The sequence below is a fragment of the Neophocaena asiaeorientalis genome, unplaced genomic scaffold (assembly GCF_003031525.2).
Source record: "Neophocaena asiaeorientalis asiaeorientalis breed wild unplaced genomic scaffold, Neophocaena_asiaeorientalis_V1.1 scaffold761, whole genome shotgun sequence".
NCBI lineage: Eukaryota > Metazoa > Chordata > Mammalia > Artiodactyla > Phocoenidae > Neophocaena > Neophocaena asiaeorientalis.
This window is the reverse complement of record NW_020174818.1, coordinates 64,860-79,018: the sequence shown is the minus strand read 5'-3', so window position 1 is coordinate 79,018 and position 14,159 is coordinate 64,860. Positions and strand designations below refer to the sequence as shown.

Genomic DNA, 14,159 nt, shown 5'->3' with positions numbered 1-14,159 from the left:
CTCCTCCCCCCCCGGCCCCTCCTCCTCAGCCCCATGTCAGGGAAATCAGTTACAGAGAAGAGAGTGAGTTATGGCAAAATTTGACCTCCCATGAGCTTCACTGGTGAATCTAATTTTAGCTCTGATCCCATCTCTTCTCCCTGGGCACCCTCTGCCCTGAAGCAAGAGGGGCCTGTGCCCAGCTGCTCCCTGCTTCCCTGGGACTCTCCCCCACTGCTGCAGAGGACTCTGCAGGACCCTGCCCAGCCCCACTACCTACTTGGCTCCTTGGAGAGATATAGCTTGGCCCAGTGGAAGTGTCCCACCCCCACCAGGTCAAATAGCAGACTGGTAGGTGCCCAGGGTCGGTGTCCTCTTGTCAAAGCCTTCTGCCTTGGGCAGGGCAAAGGGGGAGCTGTCAGCCTCCAGCTCTTCTCTCTTTCTGTGCACAGGCACAGCTGGCACTGCAGCTTGTGGTCATGAAGTGATCCAGTCTGCTTCCCATCTGCCTCCAGTTCTCTGGGCAACACCCTTGGGAGTATTGCTGTGTCTGGTCCCTGGGGAATCTCACAGCAGCTGGGAGGAGGGTCTCTGCCTCACTGGGGCAGTGCTTCTCGGGCTGGTGCTGAGGATCGGTCCCCACAGTGCCATCCAGGGCAGACCGGCTACATGAAGGGGCCACGAGCCCAGGTGTGGCGTTACGCTTCTGGGCTTCTCTCATATTGCCCGAGCGTTTGGGGACAAGCCAAAGTGTAAATCAGGAAGGTTAATCAGGCCAAACCGTTTCCCGAGCCTGAGCGCTGAGCTGGGAGGATGTCCATTTGCCATTTCACTCTGGTCCTATCCTGGAGTTTCCGAGTGTCTGAGGCCCAGGGAAGATGAGCAGCAAAGCCCAGGGTCCAGTGACTTGTACACACAGGTGTCTGTTCAGGGGCAGTTCCAGGATGCTGCTCCGGGTTGGCTCTGTTGGGTGGCTGCAGATTTTCATATCTTCCATTACTGCGGCAAGTTTTTAGTCAGGTTTCTTGGCACAGAACTGGACCTGGTGGCTTCTGGGCGCCAAACAGGGCTTAGGGGGATGAAGCTGCATGGGGCCTGCTGCTACAACCAAGTATTTCCCAGGCGCTGGGACGCACTTGCAGAGCGGGTGTGAGGGGCTCTTCAGCCCTATGGGGGGGTGTCAGTTTTCCCTGAGTGTTTACACTGTGAGGTTGTTCTTTTCAAGAATTCCTGAGAGGAGTTCAAAGGGGGCTTTTCTTTGAGCGATTTGGAGAGCGAGAATGAGAGTGAGACTTGAAGAGGGAACGGGGGCCGGAGGTGCCTTTATCTGCAGAGAATCGCTCCGGCTTTCCTGATAGAAGCTGCTGCCGCCTCTTAAACAGCTTAGTGCAGTCAAAAGACAGGCAGACTTGAAAGGCTGTTTTACAGCGAGATCAGCAGGGGCCACGAGGCAGAGAGCAGGGCGCAGTGGAGCGGAGGAGGCTGAGGCTCCTCGGTGGGGGGTGCTATCAAAGGAGGCCCTGTCTGATCCTGACCGCCTCTGCCCCCGAAACCCTGTCTGCAGGAGCTGGCCATCTGTCAGTCTACCCTCCTTGGCCAGGACCGATAGGCCCCAACTCTTGGGGGGTTGGGTGTGGCCCCGCCAGGCGGGCTGGTGTCAGTGTAGCGCATTGATCGCCCGCCGGGCGGGCTGGGCTGCAAGCCGGGCAGCGCGTGCTTAATGTGATTGAAAGGCAGTTAAAATGGCGGTGACCTTTTCAGGAGGAATTAGATTGCCTGCCAAGACCGGTTAGAGGGAGTGATAACGCTGGCTGAAGAAGCTGCCCAGCCGACTTCAGAGAGAGGGAGCAGAGGCAGGATGAGCAGGCGAGTGGTGAGGCCCATTTAAGCCAAGCTGTGCGTGCTGACAGAACAGAGATTGCTGTTCTTGTTGGATATGAAAGATTCGCAGATAAGTTCCTGTATCCGATCACCCCCTATCCCTCCTTCCGGACCAGGACCCCTTCATCATCCTCAGCAAAGCTTCCCACCAGGCCCACTGGGAGCTGGTCTGGTGGAGCAAATCGGTTTCCTTGAATGTATTCTGCCGTGGAACCAGTGAACAAGCAAGAGGTTTTGGTGGGACACTTGGCTGAGGGGAATGGGCCTTGGAGATGGGGCCTGTGGTTACTGAGGGTGAGGCCCAGATTGCTTAGGCCTGGGAGTACTTGGAATTGGTATTTTAGGACAAAGCGAAGGACCAGACAGAACAGGTAAGCACTGAGACAGGTCCAGCTGGAAGTGGATCTTTAAGAATCTGAAGGAAGAGATAAAGTTTTCAGGAGAGTAGTTTGGAAGAAACTTTCAGTGACTAGGAAACGCTCTGGCCTTCTCAGTTCTTGGAGACACCCTGGGCTGCGTGCCTAAGCTGTCGATTGTGCTCTCTGAACCTTAGGTTTGCTAACCTGCTACTGCTGTTTCTCCCCACCCAGAGTTAATAATTGCATAAAGGGCAGCACATGGACCCTAGTGTTTCACCAACATTCCCCTAAAAGAGCTCAACAGTTAGGGAAGGAAGACGCTCTTCTGGTGCCCTATGCCAGCCCTGGGCAGAGCAAGGGACCTCTAGGCTGGGCCACAGCAGAAACCTAATTATACAGCCCTTGGGGACAAACCCGCTCCTGCCTATAGTCAACGGAGGTATGTGATGAATGAGCCCCAGCTCTCCTCATTGCCAGTCACCAGTTCCTGGGTCCCGGAGAAGAGACTTGTGGTGGGAGCTTTGGTCCCTTCTGTTTTGGTTGCCAGTGAAAGTTCACCCAGCTGGATTGGGGGAGCCTGGAGCTCATCATATCTGGAATGGACAGGCTGGAGAGAGAATATGGAATGGTTGGCTTCAGATAAGGTCACAGTGATGTGGTGGGCACATGAGTGGCGAGATGGAGGGATTTCCCAGGAGGCAGCACAGAAAGTGGAAGGTGCTGCAACTCCATCTTTGAGCCCTGGAGGAAAATGCATCCCTGGAATCCAGCACTGAGCCCCTTTGAATCAAACAGGTGTTGGACAGGGATGATACTAAGAGAACCCACTGTCCAGGGCCTCTGCCCTGCCCCAATCCTGGCCTAGGAACTGCATCTTTCTCGAGTTCTTGCCTTAGATTTAAGCTGGTTCCATGTGGCCTGGGATGAGATGCCATGGAGAGGACAGGCAGGGCAGCTGTGGCACAGGTCTTTTAACTGGCTGTTGCTTGATAAAACTTCAGCTCCAGATTATGGGTCAAGGGGTTGAGAGGTGTTCTTAGCCCAGGGGCATGGAGAAATTGGCCTGGCCGTAGCTGCTGCCTCCTTTGCCATGTTGGTTTCCAAAAGATAGGAGCCCCAGATGCTAAAAATGTCCCCCAGCACAGCCCTGCTGCCAGGTGCAGTCAGTGACAGGTGTTGGAACAGCCGACTGCTGCAGGCAGTGTTGGAATGGAGAGCGTTAGGGCTGCTGCCTTCTACCTCCTTACTACCTTTAGTTATGACTGTTGCCTGCTGGGAGGGGCGAGGAGAGGTGGCAAGGAGCAGGGCACCTTCTTGTCCCCTGTGGCGACTGACGGGATTTAATCGCCTTTTGGAACACAATTGTTAAGCTGGGACCGGGGGAGTACAGGCAGAAGGAGTAAGTATCAGTGGTTTTAAACGGCGTCTGTCTCTCTGCGTCTCTCCTGACGTGAGGCAGTGAAACACGTTATCGAGGAGGCCCGGAAAGTGGCTAAGTGCGTTTGACACACGCCAACTCCCTGCCTCCACACTGGATAATTGCATTGTCAACTGTTCAGCGAGGTGGCAGGTGACACTGCAGGCCGATTGATTGTCCCGCATCGCAGCTCCCCAGACTGTCAGCTCCCCAATCGATGGCGTTTACACAAGACACCGTAACTGCATCTGTAACTAATTCCAGTGTAAAACTGTCCGGAAGCTGCTGCTCTGCACCACCACCCCCAAACCACACGTTTGGAGAGCACACGCCTCCAGAGGCCCCGGGACTCCTTTCTCCCTGGGCTCTGGTTTTGTTGGGAGTAGCAGGTGAGGAAATCGATGGCTCCGTTTTTGTGGTTTCATGTTCCACGATGTTACTGCCCCCAGTAAGCGGGCATCTCCAGTTTCTCAATCGATTATCTGATCAGTTGATCAAATTAATGCTGATTTTTTTCTCTCTCTCTCTTTGACCTAAGAAAAAAGGAGTTTATGCGAGGGGGGTCGTTTTTATAAAATTTAGGCTTATATATGCACTTAACCCTCTCCCTTTCTATTGCTAGTGTCCAGATGGAGGGAAGAGGTTTTTTGCACCGCCTGTCCTCCCAGGACCAGGCCCCCACTGCTGAGCATCACTGACTCTCAGGCTTAGTCTGCCTGTGGGCGGCAGCCCAGCCCTTTGTGCCACAATACAGTGGGGCTGAGCCTCAGCAAGGCGGCCTCCCTGGTGACTATAGGGTACTCTGGGTCATCTTGCAGGTCCCAGGGGCAGAGTCCCTTCTCTGGATAGTAGCATCAGGAGTGGCAGCTTGCCTGTTATCCCTGGAGCTACACAGAACAGGAGCCAGAGGCTTGGAAAGGAGTACTCTGTGCCATCTTGCCTCTGAGTACTGGCTTGGGATGTTCCAGCAGCTGAGAACATAAAATGACTGTGGAGCCGCCTTCTCAAAGCAGGGTGGGGGGCGCAAGCTGGCAGGGACGCTGTCTGCATAAAATGGCTTTATGGCGGTTTCTTTTTATTATGATTCTGCCAGAAGTCAGCAAGTGACATTTCATTAAGAAAATAAAGTTTAATGTGCTGGGAAGGAGGTTGGAGCTGGCTGGAGCAGCACAAGAGTGAAATTGGTGGCGGCAGCCTGTTCTGAACACCTGTGGGGGTAGGGAGAGGTTCCCAACATCTGTCTCTGCTGGCCCGTGGGGTCAGGGTCAGAGGAAACTGCTCAGACCAGAGAGAGGCCTTTTCCTTGGCAAACAAGATGTGTTGTGCTCTCCATCCTGCCAGGCTGGTCAAGGGAGCAGAAGGTCGCGGCTCACCCGAGAGCTGGGGTCTGAGAGGGAGGGTTGTGGCCTGAGAGGTTTCTCCAGGCCACCGGCTAATCAGGCCTTGGCCTTCCTTCTGGCACAGGGCTCCCAGGACCTAATAGAACAGCATTGTTGGCATTAAGCCGTTACTGCTTGGGTGTGTTATATGGCACCCGCTGTGGGCCTGGCCAGCTCTGTGCTGGATGACGCTGAGATCACAGACTTGGGCTTTCATTCTGGTAAGGGACAGTGACAATACATGGTAATAAATATGATTTTGGAGTTGCACAGGAGCCTGGATGGACGCCACAGAAGGGACCCCTATGTAGAAATGTCTGGGGACATCTCGTCCACACTCAGCACCTTGAGGGTAGGAATCAGATCTGGAAACACTGTCTTCAGTGTCAAGCCAGGCAGAGGGTGAGTTTGATAAAGGTTGAGAGAATGTTGAGGTGAGTTCATTCAGGAAGTATTTATAGAGCAACTACCATGTGTAGGCACTATGAATAGAAGGCATGATTGAGAAGAGTCAGACTCGCAGAGCGAGCAGGAATTTGTTCTGTAGACCAAGAGGGAGATGTTTCTAGGCAGAGATAACAGGAAGTACAAAGGCAGGGGGCATGAGAAAACATGCAGGACTTGGGAAACCACAATAGCTATGTTCCACTGGAGTACAAGACCTGGTCCAGGCCTGGTAGGCAATGAGACTGCAGAGATAAGGACTTCGGCCACTGGGCTGCTTTATGTGTTGAGAAGCTAGGACTTTTCCTAGCAGTTTGGCGGTGCCCAGTTTTCTCAGCTTTGCCATGGGAGCCATACTGGGCTGAGGAGTGGTGCCAGGATTCTCGGCTTTGCTTCTCGCCCACCCAAAAGGCAGGGCTGGGCAGGGCCGGGCAGGCCCTGGCTAAGCCAAGGATGTGAGGCTGACTGCTGAGCTCTGTGTACTTGGGGGAGGGAGGTTGGCAGAGCTCGGGAGGCGCAGGCTGTAAGTGAACCTGACGGCTACATTGTGATTGATGGCAGAGTTTGTCTCCCAAACTGTCAGAGGGTTTATAGAGGTGCCATTCACCCACAAGGCAGGAATTGCCTGTCAGGACACTTGGCCGTGAACAGTAGACAGAGCTGTAACTTGGTGTTTTCTCAGCTTAATGGCCCTGCTGCTGACCTGCCTGCTGCCTCGAGTTTGTTGGTGCCTCATTGTGGAGGGCAGATGAGGACTGGCAGGGAGGGGTGGAGGCTGGGCAGTGCCTGGCCTCTCTCTTTCCCTGGTGCTGCTTCCCTCTGGGTTGGGTGGAACCTTTGTGAGACCAGAGACCAGAGGTGTAGGAGGGAGAAGAAGGATCAGGAAGAAAGTGCTTTCAAAATGGGCTTGAAAGGTGGAGAACATTCCAGATGGAGGGGAGAGCATGAGCAGGACACGGTGACGTTTGAGGTGCAGTAAGTAGTCTATCCGTATAGGTGGAGCTTACGGAGTGAAGTGAGAGAAAGAGGGAAGGTGGAGAAGTGGAGGCATCCGGAGCTTAGCGTGTCTAACTGAGGAGCTGGGACTTGGTCGTGTGTGCAGAGGGGAGCTGCAGACACTGCTGGAGCAGGGAAAAGAAGGGTCAGAGCTCTAAGGTAACAGGGTGAAGGAACGGGCGAGAGGCATGACAGCCCGGTACATGTCTGTTGCCCTGATGAGCGTGTTAAGACCCTGGAAGTGGGAAGAATGAACAAGAAATTTCTGAGATCATCGGGCAGAACCCTGAGCTGCTTCACACCTCTGATTCCACTCAACCCAGCTCCCATCGCTTTCAGCCCCTTTTGTCCCCAGCAGGGCTGTTCCACTGGCTCATGAGATGTGGTCTGAGACGGGGACCACTGGGAGAAGACATGGGCAGGGAGGGAGAAGTAGCTTTGTGGTCACTGGCCCTGGGCCACCAGGAAGGGTGGTCCTGGGAGTCAGACCACATGGCAGGTGAGCGGGCCTGGAGTAGCTTAAGCAGCTCAGCGCCTTACATCACCACCGCCGCCACTGGCCGAGAGTGCCTGTGGCTGTGCCAGATGCTCCTCGGTGAGGTCAGCTACCTGCCCGGCCCTTGGCCCTGCCTCCGCCCACCTGCTTGCCTCCATGCACTGCTTTGAGAAGCAGGTGTGCATGCTTTTTCTCCCTCGGCCATCCCTTCTTCATCCCTTTATAACTGCACTTGTCCAGGAATCTGGGCTGAGTGAGGTTGGGATGAATAATTAATGTCAGGCACTTCAGACACCAAATATTTGAACAGCTGCCTGGTGTTTTTGCTGGCAAGGACCTGATGGCCAAAACCAGAACGTTGGCTGGGGATCCCGCTGTATGGCTCTGACGGGCCTTTGCCAGCCTACTCTCCCTTCTGGTAGACTTGTCAGGCTGGACCATGGGACACGGGATGCCCAGGTCCTGGGTGGGGGTGGCCTTGTAGACCTGAATGTTTCTGTCTTCTTCCTGCTCTTCTTAGACCTGGAAGACAGGTGTTCAGCAGGCCTAGACTAGGTGTCTCCGGAGGACCTGACCTAGTGTATGAATGGGCTAGTTTATAAGCAGAGACCACTTGGAGCAGGAGGCAGTGCAGAGAAGGCTGAGGTATGCAGAGTGAAAAGGCCTGAAATGTCAGAGTCAAGAGCACCCAAGTTTCTTGGCTCTCTATATCCCAAGCCCACGTTTCTGTTTGGCCTTGCCTAGCCCAAAACCTGAGCCGTACCTAGGGAAACAGAAGGGGTACCCTTGGACTCGTCTTGCTGGCCCCAGGCCCTCCTCATATCCTGCTTCCCACAGGCTCTGGCTTCGTCATGTGCAGCGGCAAGGAGAATCCGGACAGTGATGCTGACTTGGATGTGGATGGGGATGACACTCTGGAGTATGGGAAACCACAGTATCCTTGGGGCACTGCGGGACAAGGTGGGGCTGGTGGGACAGTCCAAAGGGAATGAGAAAAGTAGCGAGCACCTCCGGTCACTCATCCACACCCTGCCCCCCGCCAGGGTCAGTGTCTCAGCTTGGGCCGGGGGAGCCCTCCTGAGGATTCAACCCTCATGGCCCACCACAAACTAGGATCCATTGTCCTTAACCACCATGCCAGATACACGGAGGCCGACGTCATCCCCTGCACAGGCGAGGAGCCCGGTGAAGCCAAGGAGAGAGAGGCACTCCGGGGCGCAGTCCTAAAGCAAGTGTGGGCACAGGCTTGGGCGGGTGGGTTAGATGGATAGGAAGCCCTGAGGTGGGTGTCAACCCAGTACCCGCCCTCAGGGTTATCCTGCCTGCCTTCAGGGCCCACTTCGTTCTTCCTCCTTCCTTTCCTCTAGTGGTGGCCCTCCCAGCACACGCATCACACCTGAGTTCTCTAAATGGGCCAGTGACGGTAAGTCCTAACGCAGGTTAGGAGTGATGGGGGGTGGTAGTGACTGCCTTAAGCCCAACCCCTCACCTGTGCTGCCCAGTCTGGCCAGAGTGTGAGTTGCCTCTCTGTCCCAGCAGAGATGCCATCTACCAGCAACGGTGAGAGCAGCAAGCAGGAGGCCATGCAGAAGACCTGCAAGAACAGTGACATCGAGAAGTGAGTGGCCAGGAGGGAGGCCCGGGGAACCACAGCTCAGTTGGAGGGCGAGGGGCCCTTTGCTACCAGGAAGGCCTGCTGCCCTGGGCACACAGCCAACGGTGGGGCCCAGCTGGTGCTGAGCATGCCTCTGTGAATTGGTCGCTGGGCCCGGGCCCTGGGAGCCTTCGTGGAGGGAGGAGCAGTCAGCCTGCCTGCCTGCCCGCCCGCTGCAGAGGCCTCCGCCCAGGGAGTGTGATGTATGGCTGCCCAGCCCAGCCAGCACACTTGATTCATCTCCAGTTTCTGTTTCTTAATCGGGAGCTAAATTGGTTTCATTTTTCTTGTCCCGGTGGCGCTTGCAGTGGGTTTTAGGCAGGAGTATTGGGTCTCATCACTTCTGGTAGGAATTTTTGGCCGGTGTTCTCAGGCAGGGGAAAAGGGGATCTGTTAGCACTTCTCCCAGGGTTGGGCAACCCCTGGCCTGGATCCTCAGGAGCCACCAGGATTTGAAATCAGCAGGGCACCTTACTGCCTTTCCAGAAGCCCAGGCAAGGCCAGTTCTGGCCCCAGGAGGTGGCATTGTCCAGTTCTGGCTGCCTGGAGCTGCTGCCATTGGCCATTGCCTAACTCCTCACACCCGCCCCTCCCTCCTCTCGCGGCTAGGTTGCCCAGGGTTAAAAGGCAACCTCTTCATTCCAGGGCCAGTGTTCCATCTTGCCATCTGCCAGGAGAGTGGATTGCAGGCCGGTGCAGGGCCGGGTCGGTGGCCCAGGGTCACCTCCCATTTGTTTCCCTCCATTTTGTGTTGTCATAAATTCATTCCAGCCCGTTGTGGTTGATCAGTTTATCTCGGCCAGGGCCGTGAGTGCTGCTGGCATGATGTATGGGCCGCAGCGTGGGGCCCAGCTGCCCATGAATCACCGCAGCTGCTCCATGTCAGCGCCAGAGCGGGCCGTACGGGTTCGGCGCAACCAGCTTGAGGTGGGGGGGGAGGAATGACGTATGGATGTTTATTTAATAATTCTCTCCTACTCCAGCTGAGCGGGGCGGGCGGGGCCGTAAGGGGCACCCACCCTCATCTGGAGGGGCTGCTCATAAATCAGAAAGACAAGATCATTAATCAGGGATGGCGCCCAGGGGGAGGTGAGGGCCAGAACCAGTGGCCATCCATGAAGGTCCTACCCGCTGAGGGCTGGGGGAGCTGGGGACTGTCCCACCTGTGTGAGCACAGGCACCAGTGGGCAGGGCTGTCTGGGATGAGCTGGGGACTGGCTCAGTCATGTGCAGAGATCTCCATTGGGTCTGGATTTGCCAAGATTAGGGCCCTTCAGTCCCCATGATGTCTCTCTTCCCTGTACACATTATGGGTTCCCATCCTAGATCTTTTTCACAACCTAGGGGAGGAGAAAGGAAGACATGGCTTCTTCCAAGAAATTCTTCACCCCACACCCTAGAGGGGCTCAGGAATAGCTCACAACCTACCTGGGTCAGGGGCCTGGAGGACTGGGTAGTTCACCAGAGCAAAGAATAGAGGCCAGTTATGTGCCGAGCAAATCCAAGATAGGGTGGGCTCTGGAATTGTATGTGGCCTTGGAGCCTTTGGAGATGGAAGTGGGAAATGGCTTCATTCTCTCCTGGCCCCATCCTTTTTGCCTTCCCAGCCCTAACTCATTCTCTGGTTTGGGGTTTGACAGTTAGTTTTCTACTCGGGTAGGCTGCCCCCAGCTCCAGGCCTTGGTTTCCCAATCTTTGAAATAACCTCATAGGATCAGCCTGGTCCTTGGAGAGGAAGGGAACACAGCTACCCATCCTTGTCTCCTTGTCAGGAACTTACCAACAGTCCAGGTGGGGATGGCACATAGAGCATTGGGCAAAGTGCCTGGGGGAGGAGCCAGCCGTGCAAGTGCTTGTGAGGAAGGAGGGGATGGTAAAAGCTTTCCAGAGCTGGAAAGTTGAATGGATGCTCCCAGGAAATCCGCCAGTGCCAGGAGGAGTTGTAGTCAGAGCCTTTCTCAGCTTCCCTGGAGAGAGGCAAGGCAGAAAGAATCATGGACCCATGGAGTGATGGATCTAGAGCATCCCTGACATAGGGACACAGCCATCAGGAAGTCACATTCTGTGTTGCTGCTAGTGCCCTAAAAGAGAAAGGTCAGAGATCAAAGTTCATTGCTGCCCATGAAATGTTTCCCATCATCCTACCCATGCCCCCCCATTACCACTTACACCCAGCAGGGACAGACTACCTGTAAGCTTTCAGGTTTTCTGGGCCAACTCTCTCCCCTAAGCTGGCAAGACAGGCCACCCTAGGAGATGGTCCTTGCCCACACACCACCCTTGTGATTCTACCTCAGCTGATTGAATACACCCTTTAAACCTCAGCTCTTACCCTTTACAGCCCTCTTCCAACATTCTCAACAACTTCCTGTAAATTGCCGGTAAGATAAACTTTCCTCTCTGATTGCGGCATCTGGGGTCTTCTTGGACACAGTCTCCTTTCCCAGTGTAGCACCTTCTGCTTACTCAGAAGTGAGCCTTCCAGCCAGATGGGGCTCTAGGGCCTCTAGGCCTTGTTCCCACTGTTCCCTCAGCCTGGAGGCCTGTCTCCTCCTGCGTGTAGCCAGTGTAGGGTAGTGGTTACTTACACAGTTACTGGTTGATCACAGAATCAGTCTGCCAGGGTTTGAATCCCATCTTCCCCACTCTGTGAACCTTGGACAGGCTACTTTTTCTGTGCTTAGTTTCTTCATATATAAAATAGGAGTATTAGGATCTCATCATGGGGTTTTTGTGAGGTGTAAATAAGATAATTACTTTTAATCCCTCAGTACAATCCCTGGCATTTAGTAAGTGCTTAATACATTTTAGCTCTTTTATTTGTATTATTGTCCTTATTATTCCCTAAAGCCTGTCTCCAGTGCCATCTTTTCTACTCCTCCAGGAAGGATTCTTCGTCCTCTGAGCCTCTCCAGGTTCTGTTGACTTGTTTTAGGAGAGGTGGGAGGGATCACTCTTTAGAATAGTCCTAGCTATTCCCTGTTCAGTATTGCAGCTCAGAGAGTCTTCAGGAAGTTGTAGGGACCTTGTGCAGGGCTTGGACTACGGGTGAGGACCAACAGGACATCTGACATGTCTAGGAAGAAGCAAGCAGGAGCCCTTGAGGTAGGCTAGGACTGTAGCCAGGGGCCTCATCAGTCCCCGCATTTTTCACTCTCCCTGGGGGTTGGCCCAGCTGTTTCTTCAGCAGATGTTTATTCATACTCACGTGCCTAGTATGGGGCTAATGTTCAGAGTGTAGTGGTGTAGTGAGCAGCTTGCCCTCAGGGAAGTGAGTCTAGCAGTGACAGACATTTGTGGTTACACTGCTGTGGTGAAGTCCAGTACAGGGGCTGGAAGAGCACAGAAGGGGCAGCCACCATTGGGGTACTGGCTGGGGGCTTGGAAAAGGCTTCTGGGAGGAGGTGGGAACTAGGCCTGAATGATGAGATGGGACTAGTGAGTTAGGAGGTTGGGGTGATCCAGAAGGAGCAGAAAGTGCTGAGAGGCCAGTAGAGTGAAAAATGGTGGGGTGTGTGGGCAAACTCAGGAGTTTGGCATGGATGGAGCATAAAGTACATGGCAGGGCACTTGAGGGATGCAGCTGGCGGGGACCGGCCCAAGGAGGCCCTTGTAAGCTTGTGGAGAGTTTGGTGGAGCTTTATTCTGAGGTAGACACTAAAATGTTAGAAGTAGAAGTGGTCAGGTTTGCAGAATTCTAGGTGCTAGGAGAACAGAATGGAACGAGGGGACTGGGGTCTGAGAGGCCATTCAGGTTGATGGCACAATCCACAGAGGAAATCATGAGCACCTGGACTAGGGGTGGTAGCTGTGGAAAGAAGTGGAGATGCCAGAGATATTAGGAGCTAGATGACAGATTTTGGATGTGAGGAGTGACTGGGAAGAAGTGGTTTGAGAATGGTTCCCAGGTGTCTGGTTTAGAAATTCACCAGGACCGGAGGTAGAGGAGCAAGGAGAGGGTGAGGAGTGCAGTTCTGGAATGTGGAGTTTGCGGATCGAGGATATGGGTGGGGCGTCTAGCAGACAGCTATATATGCGATTCTGGAATTCAGGGGAGTTGTAGGCTGGAGGTTCAGGTTAGGGATGCCAGCCTGCTGCCTGCCCAGGTATGCCATCCTCTTTGCAGAATCACCGAAGATTCAGCTGTGACCACGTTTGAGGCCCTGAAGGCTCGGGTCAGGGAACTGGAGCGGCAGCTATCCCGTGGGGACCGTTACAAATGCCTCATCTGCATGGTGAGAGGAAGGGAACCTCGGGCGCCCTTGCTGAGGCTTCAGTGCTCCCTGGGGGTTGGAGAGGGTCTCTGCCCTGTGATCTGGGCCCTTCAGAGGGTGGGACAGCCTCAGAGTGACCCCTCCCTTCTCTGCCCATTTTCTCCCTAGGACTCATACTCGATGCCCCTAACGTCCATCCAGTGTTGGCATGTGCACTGTGAAGAGTGCTGGCTGCGGACCCTGGTGAAGTGGCATGGGGGTCGGGAGTGGGTGGCCATTTGGGGTACTGCCCAGATGTCCATGCTCGTGCTTGAGCCTGCTTCGGGGGAGGAGGAGCGAGGAGCAGGAGAGCAGAAGCATAGACCACAGCCCGAAGCCAGGATGTTCACCCCCAAGCTCACTACCCTCTCTCCTCCCCGACCCCAGGTTTATTAAATTCTCCCCACCGGTGGGTTCTCTTGCCTGCTCCCTTCCCCCATCTCCCCACCCCAGCAGGCCCACGTATGACGCATAGCAGTGAGATCCCGGGTCAGGAGGAGGCTGGGTGTGGGTAAGCAGGACCAGGGCCCCAGCCCCTCCCCCTCCCATTACTAAGCTCCTTCTGCTCCTGCCCCTGTTCTTCGCTCGGGAGCAGCCATTAAAATGTCGCCCGGAGACAGCAATAAAAGGCCCGGACGTGGGCTCTGTGTCCTGATCAAAGGCCGCGTGTAATCTCGTTAGGGCCGCGGCAGCCACAGCTGGACCCAGCCTTGTTCTCATTACTGGGGCTCCCGCTGCGGGCCTGGCCAGCCAGTTTGATCCTGGCGTCTCCCCAACACAGGAACGTGCCTGCCTGCTCACAGAAGCCGACCATGCCTCCCCAGCGCAGGCGGGCAGGACCGATCCGAGGTCCCAGCATACAGCTGGTTCAGGGAGATGCAGCTGCACGCCCAGGGGCTCACACGAGCAAATGTGCAGCACAGGGTATAACCAGAGCCCTCCCTGTTCTCCCTGCAGGGTGCCAAGAAGCTCTGCCCTCAGTGCAACACCATCACAGCGCCCGGAGACCTGCGGAGAATCTACTTGTGAGCTGGCCACCCCAGGCAGGCCTTGCCTCGAGCGTCCCACCTGCCCCGCCTGTGACGTGACCCCCCCCCTTGTACATACTTACACACAGGTTTCCCGTGTACATACGTGCACACACAAACGCACACACACATGCACACACACAGGACTCGAGCCAGAGTGGAGGCTGAGGCCCAGGCCCTGCCTGCTGGCTCCCACCAAGATTGGGGACCATACCTGTTCCAGGTTCCGTTCCCAGGATGGGGCAGGGAGGTGGGGGTAGGGGGAGTAGCCAG

At 55.1% G+C, this 14,159-nt stretch overlaps 1 protein-coding gene across 1 annotated transcript in view; it reads left to right on the top strand.

Annotated features, from left to right (window-relative positions):
* RNF220 (ring finger protein 220) overlaps positions 1 to 14,153 on the top strand; it is a 214,832-nt gene extending 200,679 nt beyond the window's left edge. The window contains exons 8-14 of the mRNA XM_024760366.1: positions 7,789 to 7,885; positions 8,093 to 8,179; positions 8,319 to 8,374; positions 8,491 to 8,569; positions 12,732 to 12,840; positions 12,988 to 13,062; positions 13,816 to 14,153. Of these exons, the coding sequence (XP_024616134.1) occupies positions 7,789 to 7,885; positions 8,093 to 8,179; positions 8,319 to 8,374; positions 8,491 to 8,569; positions 12,732 to 12,840; positions 12,988 to 13,062; positions 13,816 to 13,887 (575 nt within the window). The 3' untranslated portion in view covers positions 13,888 to 14,153. The remainder of the gene's footprint in view (positions 1 to 7,788; positions 7,886 to 8,092; positions 8,180 to 8,318; positions 8,375 to 8,490; positions 8,570 to 12,731; positions 12,841 to 12,987; positions 13,063 to 13,815) is intronic.
* The last annotated feature ends 6 nt before the right edge of the window (positions 14,154 to 14,159 follow it).